The sequence below is a fragment of the Doryrhamphus excisus genome, chromosome 7 (genome assembly GCF_030265055.1).
Source record: "Doryrhamphus excisus isolate RoL2022-K1 chromosome 7, RoL_Dexc_1.0, whole genome shotgun sequence".
NCBI classification, from domain to species: domain Eukaryota; kingdom Metazoa; phylum Chordata; class Actinopteri; order Syngnathiformes; family Syngnathidae; genus Doryrhamphus; species Doryrhamphus excisus.
In genome coordinates, this window is record NC_080472.1 from 18,651,052 (window position 1) to 18,669,401 (window position 18,350).

General features: G+C 42.8%; 1 protein-coding gene across 4 annotated transcripts; it reads left to right on the top strand.

The window, feature by feature from the left end:
- Positions 1 to 707: 707 nt before the first annotated feature.
- On the top strand, positions 708 to 17,142 carry zgc:113263 (uncharacterized protein LOC503753 homolog). Of its 4 annotated transcripts, none has more exons than XM_058078565.1 (26): positions 708 to 749; positions 1,250 to 1,367; positions 4,662 to 5,056; positions 6,072 to 6,274; positions 6,356 to 6,460; positions 6,519 to 6,614; positions 6,676 to 6,786; positions 6,884 to 7,007; positions 7,080 to 7,452; positions 7,664 to 7,731; positions 7,812 to 8,055; positions 9,066 to 9,244; positions 9,321 to 9,546; positions 9,620 to 9,768; positions 9,849 to 9,937; positions 10,004 to 10,161; positions 11,134 to 11,279; positions 11,357 to 11,591; positions 11,657 to 11,772; positions 11,845 to 12,076; positions 13,181 to 13,317; positions 13,398 to 13,647; positions 13,716 to 13,840; positions 13,912 to 14,173; positions 14,251 to 14,354; positions 16,440 to 17,142. In XM_058078565.1, exons 3-26 carry the CDS (start codon positions 5,017 to 5,019, stop codon positions 16,445 to 16,447), a joined length of 3,780 nt encoding a protein of 1,259 aa, XP_057934548.1. In that variant the 5' UTR covers positions 708 to 749; positions 1,250 to 1,367; positions 4,662 to 5,016; the 3' UTR covers positions 16,448 to 17,142. The 4 variants fall into 4 exon arrangements, with proteins under 4 accessions (XP_057934548.1, XP_057934546.1, XP_057934549.1 ...); XM_058078563.1 differs by having other exon boundaries at positions 710 to 749; positions 11,354 to 11,591; positions 16,440 to 17,139; XM_058078566.1 differs by lacking the exon at positions 4,662 to 5,056 and having other exon boundaries at positions 711 to 749; positions 11,354 to 11,591; positions 16,440 to 17,139.
- Positions 17,143 to 18,350: the final 1,208 nt, after the last annotated feature.

The following is an 18,350-nucleotide window of genomic DNA, read 5'->3' on the forward strand; positions in this document are numbered from 1 at the left end:
ACAGTCAGGAGATGGGAAGACCTGGGTTCGATTCCGCGTTTTCGATTCTCTGTGTGGAGTTTGCATGTTCTCCCCGTGCATGCGTGAGTTTTCTCCGGGTACTCCGATTTCCTCCCACATTCCAAAAACATGCTAGGTTAACATTGATGGGAATAATGCCGTTTAAATAAACTAGCGTTACTCACGCCGTTACTTTTTTCAGTAATGGGTAATCTAATTAATTATTTTTACTGTCAGCATTACTATTACTACTACTACTACTGTTGCTACTTTCGATACCCCGTTACTGCACGTTACTGAAGCCACCTAAAAATATATCACCGACTTAATAACTCATTCGCAGCGCAGTGAGGGTGTTGCAGAGTGAAAGCAATGAGGATTGGCTAAGGCTTAATAAGATTGCGTCTTCAGCCAATCAGAGAACTTGAGTGGGCGGGTGTTTATAGGACATAAGCGATGAGAATTAGTTAAAATTGCGTCTTCAGCTAATCAGAGAACTTAGGTGGGCGGGTGTTTATAGCACATAAGCAATGAGAAATGGCTCAAGTTTAGTAAGTTTGCGTTTTCAGCCAATCAGAGAACTTAGTTGGGCGGGTGTTTCTAGCACATAAGCGATGAGGATTGGTTAAGATTGCGTCTTTAGCCAATCAGAGAACTTGGGTGGGCGGGTGTTTAGGGCACATCTAGTGAGAATACAGCGTTAGCTAAAGGGAAGTACAGACGCTACTTTAGCCTCGTTGAAGTGAAAGGTAAAAATGTCCACATCGAATATACATTATGTCTTTTATATATATATATATATATATATATGTACTTTTATTGGTAACTAGTTACTTTTGTAGTGGAGTTAATAACTCGGTTACTTTTTTGGAGAAGTAACTATAACTAATGACTTTTTAAAAGTAACATGCTAAACACTGTAGGCTAATTGGCCACTCCAAATTATCCATAGGTATGAATGGGATTGTGAATGGTTGTTTGTCTATTGTCTTTTGTTCATGTTCTGGGTAAAAAAAAAGCATATTGTTTTTTTTTTTTGGTTTGAAATAAGCCATTTTTATTTTGTAAAAGTAGTACTAACTAATATAGACAGGATATGACATTTAAACGTTTACACTTACAGCATTGCTGCTTGTATTCTGGTTATTATATGCTGTAGAGATTCCATCCATTTTGTATACCGCTGTCCTCATTAGGGTAAACAGGTAAATTGGAGTCTATTAAATTATTTTTGGTGTCACCCAAATAGGCATCATGCTACATGTATCGTGGATCCTATGGTATGGTGAGGTAGCCTGAGATTCCTAGTCCTACTCCCAATACTTGAATACTCCCCCAGACTCTACCTCCAGCGGCCCCCAATGAAAGTAAGTTTGAGACCTCTGCTTTAAAAGCTTATTTTTCTTATGGAAAATGCATAATATATCACAAAAGATGCATATGTTTTTACTTTTGCAGCCTTTGGTCCATGACACTAACACTAAGAACTGCACCAAAATGTATATCTTGGTCGTCTTATATTCGGGATAGATTTCTCTCTATCCGGCATGACCGAGTCCAAAGACTTTTGTCCCCATCATAAGAAGTTCCTAAAGTCTTTCTTTTGTCTGAAGGGTATGGCGCACAGCTGTTTCCCAAACGCCCGTGTCACGGGGGTTTCGCCCCCGTGACCCCTTGGTATTGCGCAACAATCTGTCGCAGATGCGTCTCAAAAAGTAAACTACGTGAGTACATTTCAGAGTCAAAAAAAAAAAGTGAAAGCTGAAATGCAGTCACGTCCCAAAGTAACAACACGACAGCTTGTATCGGACATACAATAGGTGTCCACTCATCAATCTCCACTGTAAAAGCCCCGTCGGAGCAGCAGGCTTTCAGCTCCATCTCGTCCCTTATCACCTCTCATCAACGGGGCAGACGAAAGAGGTTGGAAGGGCTTGTGCTCATCTGAAGGGGGAAAGAAGAAAAAAAAAAAAAAGAGTGAGGTAGCCATCCTTATCAAAGACCCCGTGGGCTGAGCTTGAGCTAAAAATAGCAAGCGAGGGAGATTGGCATTGATTTCTGCAGGCGTTGACGGTCCGATTGACAGCGGCGTGGCGGCAGCGGCGGCGTCTGGCTGTTGAGCCATCGAGGGAATCCGCTAGAACGGCTATGATGAGATGAGATGGGCAGATAGCTTCTGACAAGCTCCTCCAACCGCCACTCGTCACTAATCACACACACACACACACACACACACACATATACACACAAATACACAAAAAAGTAATTACCACATGCACACACTTTCCACCCCCCCCTCTTCTTGAATAAGTTAAGGGACTCTGGCTGGCTGTGCATCCCACCTGTCCGGCGTCTGGTGCCAAGTCCCAGGCCGCGTGCTCCCATACATACCAAATAGCCGTGCACGTCCCCCCGGCCCGGAGGCTTGGCTCGCTAGTAAACACCGCCTCATATCCATGAGACATCCTGAGAGGATAAGATGTCACTGACCTTTGTTTTAGCGCCGTAAATGAACTCCACTAAGTGATTAGTGTTATTACGCTGTCTACTTTACTGCCGCGGGATGTCACTCATTTCCCCCCTCAGCATTAACTGACTCCAGCACGGCAGCACAGGATGTGCCAGCGTTGTTAAAGGTATCGCGGCACCCGGGGAAATATGTTCATTAGTGTATAGCAGGGGTGTCCGCATACAGAAAAAATGGACACTTTCATACATTTTGTGCACTAAAGATGCTAAAAACCAATCCTACGGAGGTCAGCGTATGCTGATAGAGCAAATGTGTGTAATATCTAATAATTTACTGCATTAATATTTCATTTTATTTTTAGAATATGCCTTCAGGGACTGAAAATGCCTGGAGTTCATTTAGTGATGCCAGTAATCATGCTTAGCTAGGCTAATAATTTGCTATCTTATAACACAAGTTACTGTTGTGTCATGCTGTTCCAACATTTCGGGCAAAAGTTGGGGTGTCCTGGGTCCTACCTCGAGGCCTTCTACTGGGCAGATGTGCCCGGAACACCTCCGCAGGGAGTAGTCCCGAGCCACCTTATATTGTCCTTTCAGTCACGTCGCAAAGCTCAAAACAAATAGCATCAAAGTTAGCCTCAGTTATGTTTCAAAGCAAAATTAATGTATTTTACCATAAATTCACACTTTTCACTGGGGTTACGTTCCAAGACTCCAATGGACGCATCCCTTAAAAAGGCTTAAAGAGGCCTCTTTCAATACTAAGATACTTATTAAACGCACATACACAGGTAATTACCACAAATGATAACATAAAGATGTTGACATTTCACAATGATGACAATAATTATGAAGTACTGTACCTGGTAACAATGGAAGCCATTGGCCACATTCAAGCCACCCTCTGCTGGTCCAGACACCGGCTGGTGTTATATTGCCACCTACTGGCAAAACGTATGTTAGCACTTATCATTGCGGACTGTGTTTCAGGGACAAAATGCACCAATGAGTGACTTTTCCTGCACTGTGCCGCACTTTGAAAACCCCATCGTTAACACTAATGGTGTAACACATTTCAACATGCGGGACAGTTTGAGGTTAAACAACACATTTCATGTGGAATAATCCTCATTTGCGCTCTCGTCTCTCTAAAAAAATAAATATGCAATAAAGGCCAAATAATCATCGTTAAAAAGCAGTAAGTGTTTGTGTTTGTTTCTTAATTAGGTGATTTGCAGCAATCTGCTACCAGGACTCCGTCAATCTGTCAGTGGAGAGAGAGAGAGAAAAAAAAGTCTCACTGCTAATTAGAAACTCATTGAAATGCAAGAATGCTTGTTTGATGAGAGGCTGTTTTGTTGGTTAGGTTGGTTTTTGCACAGGTCATAGATCCGTTTAAGGTTGCAGTGATTAAAACAACAATGGTACATGTCGCCCTCTAGCGAACGTGTATGTTACTACACGTTCAAAACAGCACAGACATGAAAGCTGAGTGATACGTTCAAGAATAAAGCAAACCTATCACACATCAAAACAATATTATTCAGAATTACGAGGCAATGCAATCATCACATGTGCTTTCTTCATCTTTTTTTACATCATCATCATCATTCCATTAGATTTGACTGTGATTAAAATGTAATGTTATCTAAAATAACTACATTATTTAAAAATAACAATAATTAAAATGCAGCTTCGAGTCATTAAAGTGGCAAAATTATTTGAAATAATAAATAAAAATAATAATAAATAAATAATAAATAAATAATAAATAAATAAATAAATAATAAATAAATATTTTTTGTTTTCTGGGCGCTGCTTTAACATGATTGTACTCTACATTGCATTACAACTATGTTTTTTTGTATTTAACTCAAAGGATACACAATACACAAAACTGTTTTGTGTATTTTTATACTATATTTTTACTATATTTACTATATTTTAATATATATATATACATATTTTATGTATATACATACACATATACAAACGCACATGTATTGGTAATTGCCACAAATGATAACAAAAGATGTTGGCATTTCCTGTGCCTAACAACGATGACAATATTTATGAATATATTTTTTATTTTTATGAATATTTTTTTTATATTTTATATTTAATATTTTTATTTAAAAGAAAAGCCATAAACTAACCATAACATGCTAATTTTAAGTCGGTCCTTGAAGGTGACGTCTGCTCAGACCGGAAGTGAGTGTAGCAGCGACGTCGCCACCTAGCGTCATAAAGCCGGAACAACTGGTTCGTTCCGGTCTTCGTCAGCCAACCAGGAAAGGGGGTTTTGCTGCGATCTGGACTGAGGCGGATGAGACCAGCGACCATTGTTCCGTCTCTCCTCCCATTGCCAGGCTAAAAACAAGACCCCGCCGCTGCTTCCGGCTTTTTTCTCCAAAAAGTAATCCAATTTCTTCACCTCAAGCTGTCAGAGTTTGGCAATTATTGCCCGTTTTTTTTGTGCCCCCCTCTCGACGTACTCCCCAACCCGAGTGAGGGGTCTGCTCGGGTTTGTCAGTCATCCGCTAAATGGAAATAAAACGAGGAGCTGAAAATGGCAGCAATAGAGGTGCGTGTTGTTTTATATTACACGAAGAATCCAAGCAAATGAGTCTTATTTGTCATTTGTATTGACATTTTGGGACGCTTGTGGGTAACCAGGTTACGGTGATGGTGCGTTCACGTCCCCGCTAGTGAGCGTGTTGATGCAAACAACACAAATTAGCATGTGAGATGTGTTGCTGTTGTTTAGCATCACATTTCGCTCGTTAGCAGCTGGAATTTGACATTTTCATGACATATTTTGGAATGGATGTTGTTGTCTTATGAGTGAATGCATCCAGGCCTGCAGGTGAGGAGGATGTTTATTGAATCAGGTTAGCTAGCCAACATGCTAAGGGATGGAAAAGAGAAGTCAATTTGTATTTAAAAAAACAACCACAAACCGCTAAAAGTCCGCTATTGCAACATAATTCGCTTCAGTATATGTTTAATTTGTTTGTTTATTAACAACTTCCGGTATTTTGTGCCACTAAATATCTCTTTCAGGAGTTAGCATCCTTGCAAGGATATTACAATTAAATGTTAGTGAGAGTCCACATATGATGCAAAAATTCAGCATTTGATGATTAAAGCATAATAAACACTTTAAACATCTGAAGGAGGACGAATGTGATGGTTAGCTACACCATTGTTTCATCACTTTTTTGTTAACGGGCTACTTCCGGTTTTTGACGTACAGTAGCATTTCCGTTAAATGTTAGTGAGACTCCACACGTGATGAAAAAAGCTACATTTATTGGGTAAAACATGTCACTAAAATCGCTTTAAACTTCAGAAAGAGGAGAGATCTGTTTTACTGTAATTAGCTTCTTCATTTAATCAGTCTGTTTATTTATTGGCAACTTCAGACTGCCGCAAATTGGCTTTTTCAGGAGGAGTTAGCATCCTTGTCAGCATATTCCACACACTTAAAGATACATTTGGTTTATTATTGCAGTTATTTATCATAAAATTATTTGTTTACATGTTCAGATGGTGAATTATGACAAAAATAATGTTTTCCGCCCTCTGATTCTTTTCAGCTAATGACCTCCCAGTGCATTATCTTCGCCTGTTGGCGCCGCCCTTGCAGCTACTCTCGGCCGCAATGTGGCGTGTCGTGCAGCAGGGACTCGTGGACCACTACGGCATGCTGGAGGAGTTTGTTACCATGGTGACAGAGCTGGTCCCCGAGCTGATGAGCTACAGTCAGAGGGCTCAGCTCACCCTGGGACTCAGGGCCAGGGTCGGTAACAGTCAGCCATCTTTCAGTTTTTTATTGACTAATCCAGGATGTTATAAGATATATCTTTATTTGTCTTTGCAGCTGGTTTTGGAGTTGTGTCGAGGCGAGCAGCCGGTGGACATGCAGACCATGCAGCCACATTTGGATAGAATTAAAGCTCCTGTCAGCACAGCCAAAGATCACCATGTAAGCAAAACATCAATAAATACAAATGGCTTCTATTGTAATCTTTCATGTTCACTAGAGTACCATCGACCTGGTGGAGGAGTCTGAGGTCAACTTTGTGGAGCTGGTACACTCGCTACTGGAGGATCCAGCAGAAAGGAAATACTTCTTTGAGGTAAGAGAATAGTTATGAAAGTGAAACATCCCAGCCTGTAAGCCATTTTATGTCATCTTAGGAGACCTTTCCTGCATACTTTGGGCCAAAATATGATGCTGCACTGGAGATGCTGGTGTGGGAGTTTATATCCAGACTGGAGGAGCTACTTCCAGTTCCAGACTTCACACAGGTGCCTTGTTTGTGCAACACAACTTGCACAATGCTTGTTATTCCTTGTATCAAATCTCACAGATTATGAGTGAATGAGTCCTGTGCTCTTTTCTCAGTTGGCCACTTTGCTCGGAGACGCTCCGTCCTTCCTCAGCGACTGTTTACAATCCTTTTTCCCACCAGCGGACATGAAGGCGCTACTTGAACACCACAGAAACCTTGGTCATTTTCAGGAGAAAGGTACAAACGCCTTACAGATCTTCTCCCTCCCTCTTATTGTTTTCATCAATGTGTCTTTATGCTCCTCTGTAGATCCTAGATTATTACCCATGGACGACTGCATCCTCACCTCCATGTCCCTGCCTCCCGGGACCAAAGCTGCCACCGACGTTACCTCCTATTTGCCCGCTCACAGAGACCCAAGGCCCTCGGAGCACCACGTATCCGCCGATACGGGCAGCCCGTCTCGAGCCAGAGTCTTGCCTCACGAGAGGAGCGAGGGGGCGTGCAACGAAACCATAGACCTTACCACGTCAAACGACACCGAGGCAGATGTGCAGGCAGGCGGTGAGCTTGTCGGCCAAAGCTTCAGAGGAGGGCGTCTGCTCAGGAAGAGGAAGCTGAGCGGCAGCGGTAGCGTGGAAAACCCCGCAAAGCTGCCACTGGAAGCATCATCGTCATTTTTGTAAGAGAATTTTAATGGCGGTATTACTGGTTCACTACATTTTTCTCATATTTTGCCTCGAAATAATATTATGAAAAGTACTAAAAGCACCATAACAAACATATTATTTATCAAGGCTAGTTTTGTTTTTATTCTGATTTATTTGATTTGATTTATTTCATTTGAGCTAATAAAGCAATCATTATAACATGCAAATTAATTTCCTTTGCAGAGATTCCTCAATGGATGATGAGAATTCCGGTGAATCCCCCCTAATATCCATATGGGGGGATTATACAGGTTTGTGTAGTGATCATCATCATCATGCATGCTTGGATTTGCTGGATATTTACAGTATTCTCCTTCTGGTGGCCTTTCAGACTCCCGTGAGGGTCCTCTCCCGATAGTAAGTGACACAAAAGTTCCCTGGTCGGATGACGAGACCCACCATCTGCTCGACATTTGGGGCAGCGACTGTGTGCAGCGGGCCTTAAAGGGCTGCCTTAAGAACCGCCACATTTACGTCCAGATTGCCCAGAAGATGGCCGAGAGGGGCTTCAATAGAACGGTGGAGCAGTGTCAAACGCGAATCAAACGCCTCAAGAAGGGCTTTCGACAAAATAGGTGAGTGTTTACTTTTCTTCCTGATGAAGAGTCTTGAACCAGTCATGATGTGCTATATATATATATATATATATATATATATATATATATATATATATATATATATATATATATATATATATATATATATATATATATATCACTATATTGACACTTACTATGGAACCCATTATGTCATTGTATGGTCATATCACCTTGTACTCCGGTACGAGGTGCATTATTAAAAAAAAAAACCTTAAAACTGTATTATGGAAAGCAGGAAGTGAACAAATGTAACGGTTACTGATTGTAAAAGTACCAGATGGAGGGGTAGGATTTAATAAGCTTTGCTTCTTCCTACTCCTTTTGGACATGTGGAACTGTGAACTGATTATGTGATGCATTCAATTGTAATCTGATGCATGTTCAAATGATGTTAAACCATTACCATTACTTTGGTACATGACAAAAATAAATAAATAAACACAAAAATAAATAAATATTAATAAAATACATTAAAAATAAAAATATATATATTTGGAAAGCAGGAGGTGAACAAATGTAACCGTTACTGATTGTAAAAGTACCAGATGGAGGGGTAGGATTTAATAAGCTTTGCTTCTTCCTACTCCTTTTGGACATGTGGAACTGTGAACTGATTATGTGATGCATTCAATTGTAATCTGATGCATGTTCAAATGAAATTAAACCATTACCATTACTATTACTTTGGTATGTGACAAAAATAAGTAAATAAACACAAAAATAAAATATAAAATACATTAAAAAATATAAAAATATATATTAGGAAAGCAGGAAGTGAACAAATGTAACAGTTACTGATTGTAAAAGTACCAGATGGAGGGGTAGGATTTAATAAGCTTTGCTTCTTCCTACTCCTTTTGGACATGTGGAACTGTGAACTGATTATGGGATGCATTCAATTGTAATCTGATGCATGTTCAAATGAAATTAAACCATTACCATTCCTTATTGTTATTTATGTTGCTCTTCACGCACATTTTCCTCAGGAGTAGCTCCAGACTGGAATATAAATTCCACGAGCAAATGGAGCGGGTGCTCGGCTCAAAGACTTCCGCTGCTGCTGCTCCTGACTTAACGTATGACGTGGACGAGGTTATTGACGACGAAGAGTCTCAGGACGGTGATGAGGACTTGCAGTTTGTGGGGCAAACGTGTCAGGAAATGGGTACGGCTCCAACATTTTGTCACCCCACCCCTCAGAATGAGAAATAATTATTATTTTTAATTATTATTATTCTAAGGAGGAACTCGAAACATGCCGTGGACAGAGTCTGAGACGCTGGCCCTCATCAACACGTGGGGTGAAGAAAAGATCCTACAGGAGCTGAAAGGCACTAACAGAACCATGCACATGTTCCCCATCATTTCCACCAAAATGGCCACCCAGGGGTTCTCCAGGACCCCTGAGCAGTGCCAGACGAGGCTCAAAAGGCTGAAATCCAATTTCAGGCAGTGCTACGAAAGCAAGTATGTGTGCACTTAGGAAAAGACATTTACACTGAAGCTTCCTCCACTTATTTTATATATATATATTTTGCAGCATGAAGGGGCTGGAGCAAGTTCCGTGCAAGTTCTACAACGAACTGGCGAGATTTTTATTGAAGGGACACCCATCGACGCCGCTGCTGAATGATACGCCAGCAGAGCCTGAAGCCAACCACTCGCCTTCCTGCTCCATTCAGGACATCGGTCAGGATAAACTAAATCCGCAAAATCATTGCTAAGTAACATTTTTGGTCTTTAATGTTCTAATTTTTACCCTCCCACAGTGTCTGTGAGTCTTCAGGATGACAGGAAGAAAGTCCCGTGGTCGGACAAAGAGACCATCATTCTTCTGGAGCTCTGGGGGGAATCACAGGTAGATTTTGTCGATAGCCGCACATCCATTCTATGGTTTATTTATTCCTCTGTGTCCTCCATTAAGATCCTGCAGAACACCAGAGGCTACCCGCCCAACGTTCACATTTTCAGCGAAATATCGGAGAAGCTGGCCGTCCATGGCTTCGTTCGCACCGCCGATCAATGCCACACCAGAATCAAACGGCTCAAGTCAAGCTATTGGCAGTGTCGGGACAGCATGAGGTGGGCTCTTTTTTTAATGTGGTCCGAATAGAACCCAGGCTCTGTGGGGACACCATCTGGGGTGGGATAGAGTATAGCAGGGGTGGGCAAACTACGGCCCCGCGTGCCACATGTGGCCCACCAAGCGTTTGAATCCGGCCCGCAAGTTGGTTTTTAAGAATTTCAACTTTTAACATACAACGTGGCAACATGACTTGCAAGTCGGATGTCTTATTTAGTACATGCTAGAAAGACATGCTAGGTTAATTGTCGCTAATTAACCTAGCATGTTTTTGGAATGTGGGAGGAAACCGGAGTACCCGGAGAAAACCCACGCAACTCCACACAGAGATGGCCGAGGGTGGGATTGAGCCCGGTCTCATAGCTGTGAGGTCTGCACGCTAACCACTCGACCACCGTGCAGCCTGGACCATAACAATGTCCTTCAAATTACTTGTCAAAAGTAAAGATCCACATTTGTGTTGGTGGAAATAGAGGCTTAAAGGGGAGAGATGGCCGAATGTGGGATTGAACCCGGTCTCCTAGCTGCTCGCTAACCACTCAACCACCGTCTTGGCACTACAATGACATTTAAAAACAGAAGGGTCAAGATACAAATATTTACAAACGAGGTTGAATTGGACTAGTTTGGGTTTTAGGGCTGCACAGTGAGCAAGTGGTTAGCGCGCAGGCCGCACAGCTAGGAGACCCGAGTTCAATTCCACCCTCGGCCATCTCTGTGTGTAGTTTGCATGTTCTCCCCGTGCATGCGTGGGTTTTCTAGGTTATTGCTAGGTATTTGCTAGGTTAATTGGCGACTCTAAATTGTCCGTAGGTATGAATGTGAGTGTGAATGGTTGTTTGTCTATATGTGCCCTGTGATTGGCTGGCCACCAGTCCAGGGTGTACCCCGCCTCTCGCCCGAAGACTGCTGGGATAGGCTCCAGCGCCAGCTGACTGTACTTACGCTTTTGCATTTCCTTTCCTCTGCAGCTCATCCGGGAGTGACAAAGTCAATTTCAAATTCTTTGATCTGATGGAACAAATCCTGGACAAGCGGCCTTCCACATCCTCCGCTCTGGTAACAGACCCCATTGAAATATCAGAAGACTCCAATGGTGACTCGGTGACGGAAACAGGTACACTTTCAAACAGCATTCCAATGACGTGTTTGATTGCAGAAAAAGAAGCAAAATGTTGCCTTCTGTGTCAGAAGGGGAAAACACGACGGCCCCCACCTTGTGGTCGGACCAGGAAACCTCTGTGCTTATCGACATATGGGGAGAGGCGGAGGTGCAGAGATCGCTGAGGGGTTTTGTGTCTAATGGGCATGTTTATGCTGAAATCTCTGGGAGGATGCACGACCTTGGATACACCAAAACCCCGGAGCAGTGCCACGAGAAGGTCAAGTCATTGAAGAACAACTTTCTCCTGTGCTATGAGGGGAAGAAGTGAGTTGTGGGTACTTTAATAAGTGAGTGTTTTGCCGGAAATCAAACTTAACATTCCTTTTTAGATGTGGAAAAAGAGTAGATTATAAGTTCTACAATCAACTGGAGCAAGTACTCGGGATGGAGGTTGTTTCGCTCGATGACTACGAGGAAAAAGACGAGCAATCCGAGCAAGACGCAGGTACGATTGTACCTTTTGTAACCTCTCCGTAATCAGTCCATCACTCCCGCCATGTTTATCTTCTTCTATCAGGTACAGATACTCTTAACGCACCGTGGAACGAGCAGGAAACCGAGGCGCTCGTAGAAGTCTGGGCCGCAGACGACGTGCAGCACAGCTTGAAGAGCTGCATCCGCAACGGGCATATCTTTATGGACATTGCAGAGAGGTTGGCCGCCGTCGGCTACACGAGGAGCGCAGAGCAGTGCCAGAACAGGATCAAAAGGCTGAAGAAGACCTACAGGCGGCACTGCAACAGTCGCAGGTACATTCATTCATTTTCTACCGCTTATCCTCACAAGGGTCGCAAGGGTGCTGGAGCCTATCCCAGCTGTCTTTAGGCGAGAGGCGGGTATAACTTGGCTAGCCAATCACAGGGCACATATAGACAAACAACCATTCACACTCACATTCATACCTATGGACAATTTGGAGTCGCTAATTAACCTAGCATGTTTTTGGAATGTGGGAGGAAACCGGAGTACCCGGAGAAAACCCACGCATGCACGGGGAGAACATGCAAACTCCACACAGAGATGGCAGAGGGTGGAATTGAACTCGGGTCTCCTATTAATCGCATAATATCAAAACGCTTTTCCCAAAATTTTCCCCCCCAAAAAATAATTTATTAATTATTATTATTGTTGTTAATAAATACTCCGGTTTCCTCCCACATTCCAAAAACATGCTAGGTTAATTGGCGACTCCAAATTGTCCGTAGGTATGAATGTGAGTGTGAATGGTTGTTTGTCTATATGTGCCCTGTGATTGGCTGGCCACCAGTCCAGGGTGTACACCGCCTCTTGCCAGAAGAGCACCCAGAACCCCCTGCGACCCTTGTGAGGATAAGCGGGAGAAAATGAGTATTTCTGTTAATGCACAACTTCATTTTTGCAAAATTTCAGCTGTTTATTGGCCACAGGCCAATTTTTAAAAAAAAAACAGCCGCCCATGGGCCGCAGTATGGACACCCCTGTTGTAGAAGGTCTGCACATTCAAATGTACTGGCTATAATAGCAATAAACCTCATCATTGTTGCCAAATATTAACATGTCTGGAGCCTATCCCAGCTGTCTTCGGGCGAGGGGCGGTAATAATACCCTGGACTGGTGGCCAGCCAATCACAGGGCACATATAGACAAACAACCATTCACACTCACATTCATACCTATGGACAATTTGGAGTCGCCAATTAACCTAGCATGTTTTTGGAATGTTGATAGGAAACCGGAGTACCCGAAAAAAACCTACGCATGCACAGGGAGAACATGCAAACTCCACACAGAGATGGCAGAGCGTGGAATTGAACCCGGGTTCTATCACTGTCATTTATTTTACTTTTTTTTTTTTTTTTTTTTTTTTTTTGCAGAAATGGCCGATCTGGAGCTTTCCGCTATTTCAACCTCCTTGCACCGGTGCTAGGTGACAACTCCGTGCCCAACGATGTCGACAGTTCCTCTGCTGACGCCAGCTTACAACCTCTCGAAGACAACTTTCCAGACGTCTGTACGTCCACTCGAGTTCAAATCTCATTCAATAGCGTCTTGCAAAAAAGGCTCATGATGCACTCTTGTTCTTTTTGTCAGATGAGCAGCCCTCCACCAGCCACCCGGTGCCTGACCCCAACAGGAAGACGCCGTGGTCGGACCAAGAGACCCGCACCTTGTTAGAGATTTGGGGGGAGGACAACGTCCAGCTCACGTTACGGGGCTGCCTGAAGAACCGACACGTGTTTGAGTTCATCTCCGAGAAGATGGGCAATCGGGGATACACGAGGACCACGGAGCAGTGCTACACTCGCATCAAGCGCCTTAAATATGGCTTCCTCCATGAAAAGTTAGCCATGGCAGATTTTGCCCAAATTGTAATGAATAGTTTAAATTTCATGATGCATTTCTCTGCAGAGTGGACTTTAAATTCTTCAAAGAAATGGAGGAAATCTTCAGAAGGGAGTTGAAATCCGACACTTCAGTCCCAGACATCCCAGGACCAGACGAGGCGGACGAGGACATGTATGAACCCATCAAAGGTGAAACAATATTTCAGACCTCCTTTCGTCTAAACCGCTACTCTAACTGATGGGCACCTCCTGCTGTCCAGATCTGGTTCTCGCCCCGGGTAACCAGTGGCTAGCCGACAACTCCAAGCACCCGTGGAGCGACGGCGAGACACAGGTCCTCTTGAACGTATGGGGGAGCGAGGACGTGCAGGAGACCCTGAAGGGCTGCACCAAGAACAAGCACATCTTCATGCAGATCTCTGACGCCTTGGCCAGTCAGGGCTACCAGCGCACGCCCGAGCAGTGCCAGACCCGAATCAAGAGGCTCAAGTACACTTTCCGACAGTTTCTCGATGGTAGAAAGTAAGCAGGAAGTCATTAAGTTGTCTTTAAAAAAAAAAAAAAAAAACAAGGTCTGAGATTGTGCCTTGGGTTTTTAGAGGGGACAAACAGGAGTGCAAGTTTTTCGACCAGCTGGTAAAGATATTTGGCAGCAAGTATGTCGGCGCCGATCCACAACCAGACGATTCAGCTGATGTCATAGGTAAGACTTTTTTTACTTTTGTGATGTGAAAGCTAATTTTACATGCAATCTGTTCACAGTAAAAAAAAATATATAATCATAATGCTCAGTTTTGACGTTAACTGTCAATAGCCATGTATACATGGACCCAAATATTCCAATTGCATTCGGTTTATTTGTTCAAATGGAAAGAATCTAACCTTTGTATACACGTCATTCCGAAAGAAAAGTGCCAATCCGAATGAATATATACAGTAAACCTCGGATATATCGGATTCAATTGTTCCCACTGGTTTTGTCCGATATAAGCGAAATCCGTTCTATGCGTATACCGGAAAATGTCCGTTTTACGCATATATCGAATTTATATCCGGTATATGTGTAAATCGGATTTTATCCGTTATAAAAAGGCACTTCCTTGACTATGTTTCCAATGTACCTAGATGCGCAGGCAACGCTGCAAATGCTGCAAATGACGTCGTATAGCGGCCTGTCACGATTCGGCGAATCGGAGCGCCACGATGCGGCCATCCGATATATGCGAGGGAAATTTAATGGAAATGCATTGGAACGGGACTGGAGATTTTGTCCAAAATAGGCGAAATCCGTTATAAAAAATCCGATATATGCAATGAATTTTTATTGGAAATGCATTACAGAAAAATCGGTTCTTTTTTATCTATCTGTTGTGAGCGAATTTCCGATATATCCGAGGTTTACTGTATAATCGGATTCACAGGGGTGGAATATTCCTTTCCCCAATCCGATTGAGGTATCTTGTACCCGCTCAAACGGAAAGTTGTCAGACTGCGTTCTTCTTTGTGGTGTTTTTCTTCTTCTGTTGTTTATTGGCGGTTGGCAAGCAACTTTCGGTGTGCATTAGCGCCATCTGTGGAACAGAATCTAAACCCTTCTATGCGCCATTCACAAGTCCAGTTTTTAGTTTAAAAGATAATATATATATATATATCTATATAAAACGTGTCCCGAGTTTAATTGTAAAATATTAGCAAGATTGAATTTTATTATTCATTCATTTTCTGCCACTTTTTCCTCACGAGGGTCGCGGGGGTGCTGGAGCCTATCCCAGCTGTCTTCGGGCGTGAGGCGGGGTACACCCTGGACTGGTGGCCAGCCAATCACAGGGCACATATAGACAAACAACCATTCACACTCACATTCATACCTATGGACAATTTGGAGTCGCCAATTAACCTAGCATGTTTTTGGAATGTGGGTGAAAACCCGGAGAACATGCAAACTCCACACAGAGATGGCCGAGGATGGAATTGAACCCTGGTCTCCAACCATTCACACTCACATTCATACCAATTCATACCAATTTGGAGTCGCCTAGCATGTTTTTGGAATGTGGGAGGAAACCGGAGTACCCGGAGAACATGCAAACTCCACACAGAGATGGCCGAGAGTGGAATTGAACCCTGGTCTCCTAGCTGTGAGGTCTGCGCGCTAACCACTCAACCGCTGTGCCGCCCTGAATTTGATCTTTTCCTGTTTAAATTTATCCCGGGTGCGTTCTTTCAGCGTATGCTCAGATATGATGTAACACGCATCTCGAGATGTTCTTCGGTTTTAAAAATGGAGGCCAGCAATCAGCACTGGACTGCTAAGGAAAGTTTGTTATTTGATCCAAACTAAACTAATAAAGACCAGACGAAGGAAAAACTGGCAATACGGAGTTATTCCAACAAGTGAAAGAAAAACTCGAGGAAGTCGGTATCATGTGATGTTGGTGTTTACGTTTTACTGCGAATGCCCCATTGACTATTCTGGTTGATTATAGCGACGCATGTAGACAAGAGATTGGAATATTCCTTTCCATGTATACCAGTGTTTTCGTAAAAGTCATTTGGAAGGATTCCATTCGGAAAGAGGAAAAACTCCTCATGTAAACATGGCTAGTGAGTGTTAATCTACAATTTAAAACGTTTAAAATTTTGAAACGTTTTGCTATCCCTTCACACTTAATATCACACCCCATTGGTTATAAGTGACATATTTTCATAGTTACAGCAAGACATTACATATGACTGTAAATAACGAAAAAGACAATGTAAAGTCTGACAATTGCTCTTCGTAATACAGAGGCGTGATGAAAACGTCCTTCGTCGCCGTGCCAAAATTACGGAGCACGCAGCCCCAAGCAGACGGAAGAACAAGAAGACATGCCGAAACTGTGAAGGAAAACTTTCCGTGCTGGGCAGCTGCTTCCTGTTGCCATATCGGGCGTACCTCCAGCCCTCCCTGAGTGAAGACGGGACACGGACATGTGAGCGTGTCCTCACTGGTGAGTCACTGTCACTCACTGTCTTCCTCTGGAAAATATTCAATTTTTAAACAAACATGTCCGAAACTTTTTTGTACCCTTCATTTCACTTTGGTGTGATCCACTCAGATCCCACCGTGTCAATATTTGACCTTTGTACTTCATTTTTATAAAGCTATCCGTTTGTTGTAAACAATTTTAAGTGCTAAACGGTGAGATACTATATGTGCTCACTTCTTAATTGTTCTTTGTCTTAAACAGAGTTCTATTTATTTAAAACATTTTTGTTGTGTGCTCCAAAGTTTTGTCTGTAATTTATTCTTTTTTTTTTTATTTTGTTTATGTCCACCGTCACTGAAGCCTCTGTTTATTATGTTCATGCGTATGATCCATATTTCAGGATATATTGCTGTGATTTGTCATGTTGGATTTTGCTCTTTGTACACTGGGATCAAAATAAATAAAGCACTCGGGGTGAAAAAAGGTGCCTCGTTTTCCTCACCGGTTTCAGACATTTATTAAAATTCATTTTGGAATTATCGTATTTTTTGGGGGGAATTATGCACTAATTGCACTTCATGTGTCTTAAATGTAGGCTGCATGGCGGTCGTGTGGTTAGTGCGCAGACCTCACAGCAAGGAGACCCGGGTTCAATTCCACCCTCGGCCATCTCTGTGTGCAGTTTGCATGTTCTCCCCGTGCATGTTTGGGTTTTCTCCGGGTACTCCGGTTTCCTCCCACATTCCAAAAACATGCTAGGTTAATTGGCGACTCCAAATTGTCCATAGGTATGAATGTGAGTGTGAATGGTTGTTTGTCTATATGTGCTCTGTGATTGGCTGTTTGTGAGGACCCCCAGTTGTGAGGAAAAGCGGTAGAAAATGAATGAATCCCTTAAATGTGGGCTGCACGGCGGTCGTGTGGTTAGCATGTAGACCTCACAGCTAGGAGACCAGGGTTCAATTCCACCCTCGGCCATCTCTGTGTGGAGTTTGTATGTTCTACCCTTGTATGTGTGGGTTTTCTCCGGGTACTCCGGTTTCCTCCAAAAAAAACATGCATAGGTATGAATGTGAGTGTGAATGGTTGTTTGTCTATATGTGCCCTGTGATTAGCTGGCCACCAGTCCAGGGTGTACCCCGCCTCTCGCCCGAAGACCGCTGGGATAGGCTCCAGCAACCCCTGCGACCCTCGTGAGGATAAGCGGTAAAAAATGAATAAATGCTTTAAATGTTATTAATTTTCTTGTTATTCCTGAAAGTATTTATCAATTTCTCTCATTTGTCCTGCTTTGAGATGCCATCATCGACCCCTAGGTGATGCCAGTGGACAATGTTTACCCCACTTGAAGTTCAGTGAATAACTATAATAATAATTTAATGTACAAAAAGGGGAGGTTAACAATACAATTTCCATGATACTGTTTTACTACATAATAGCGTCTCCATTTATTTACACCAGGCCGTACCTTTTTAATTTGACCTTTAAAAAAGAAGGTACATTGAGATCCTGCAACTATGCCAGTGAGTCACCTTTTGGCCACCTTGAGGCAGACATTTCCTGCCTGCATCATTAGAGCAACAGGCCGGATAATATTCTGGAACGTACAGATTCATGTACAGTTGATCAAGTATGGGAGGTCATTAATTAGAAATACCAACAATGGCTCTTTGGGGTTAATTTTGGTTGTATTTCAGGTAACGCGGTAAAGTGTGTATGGAGCCTCCCTC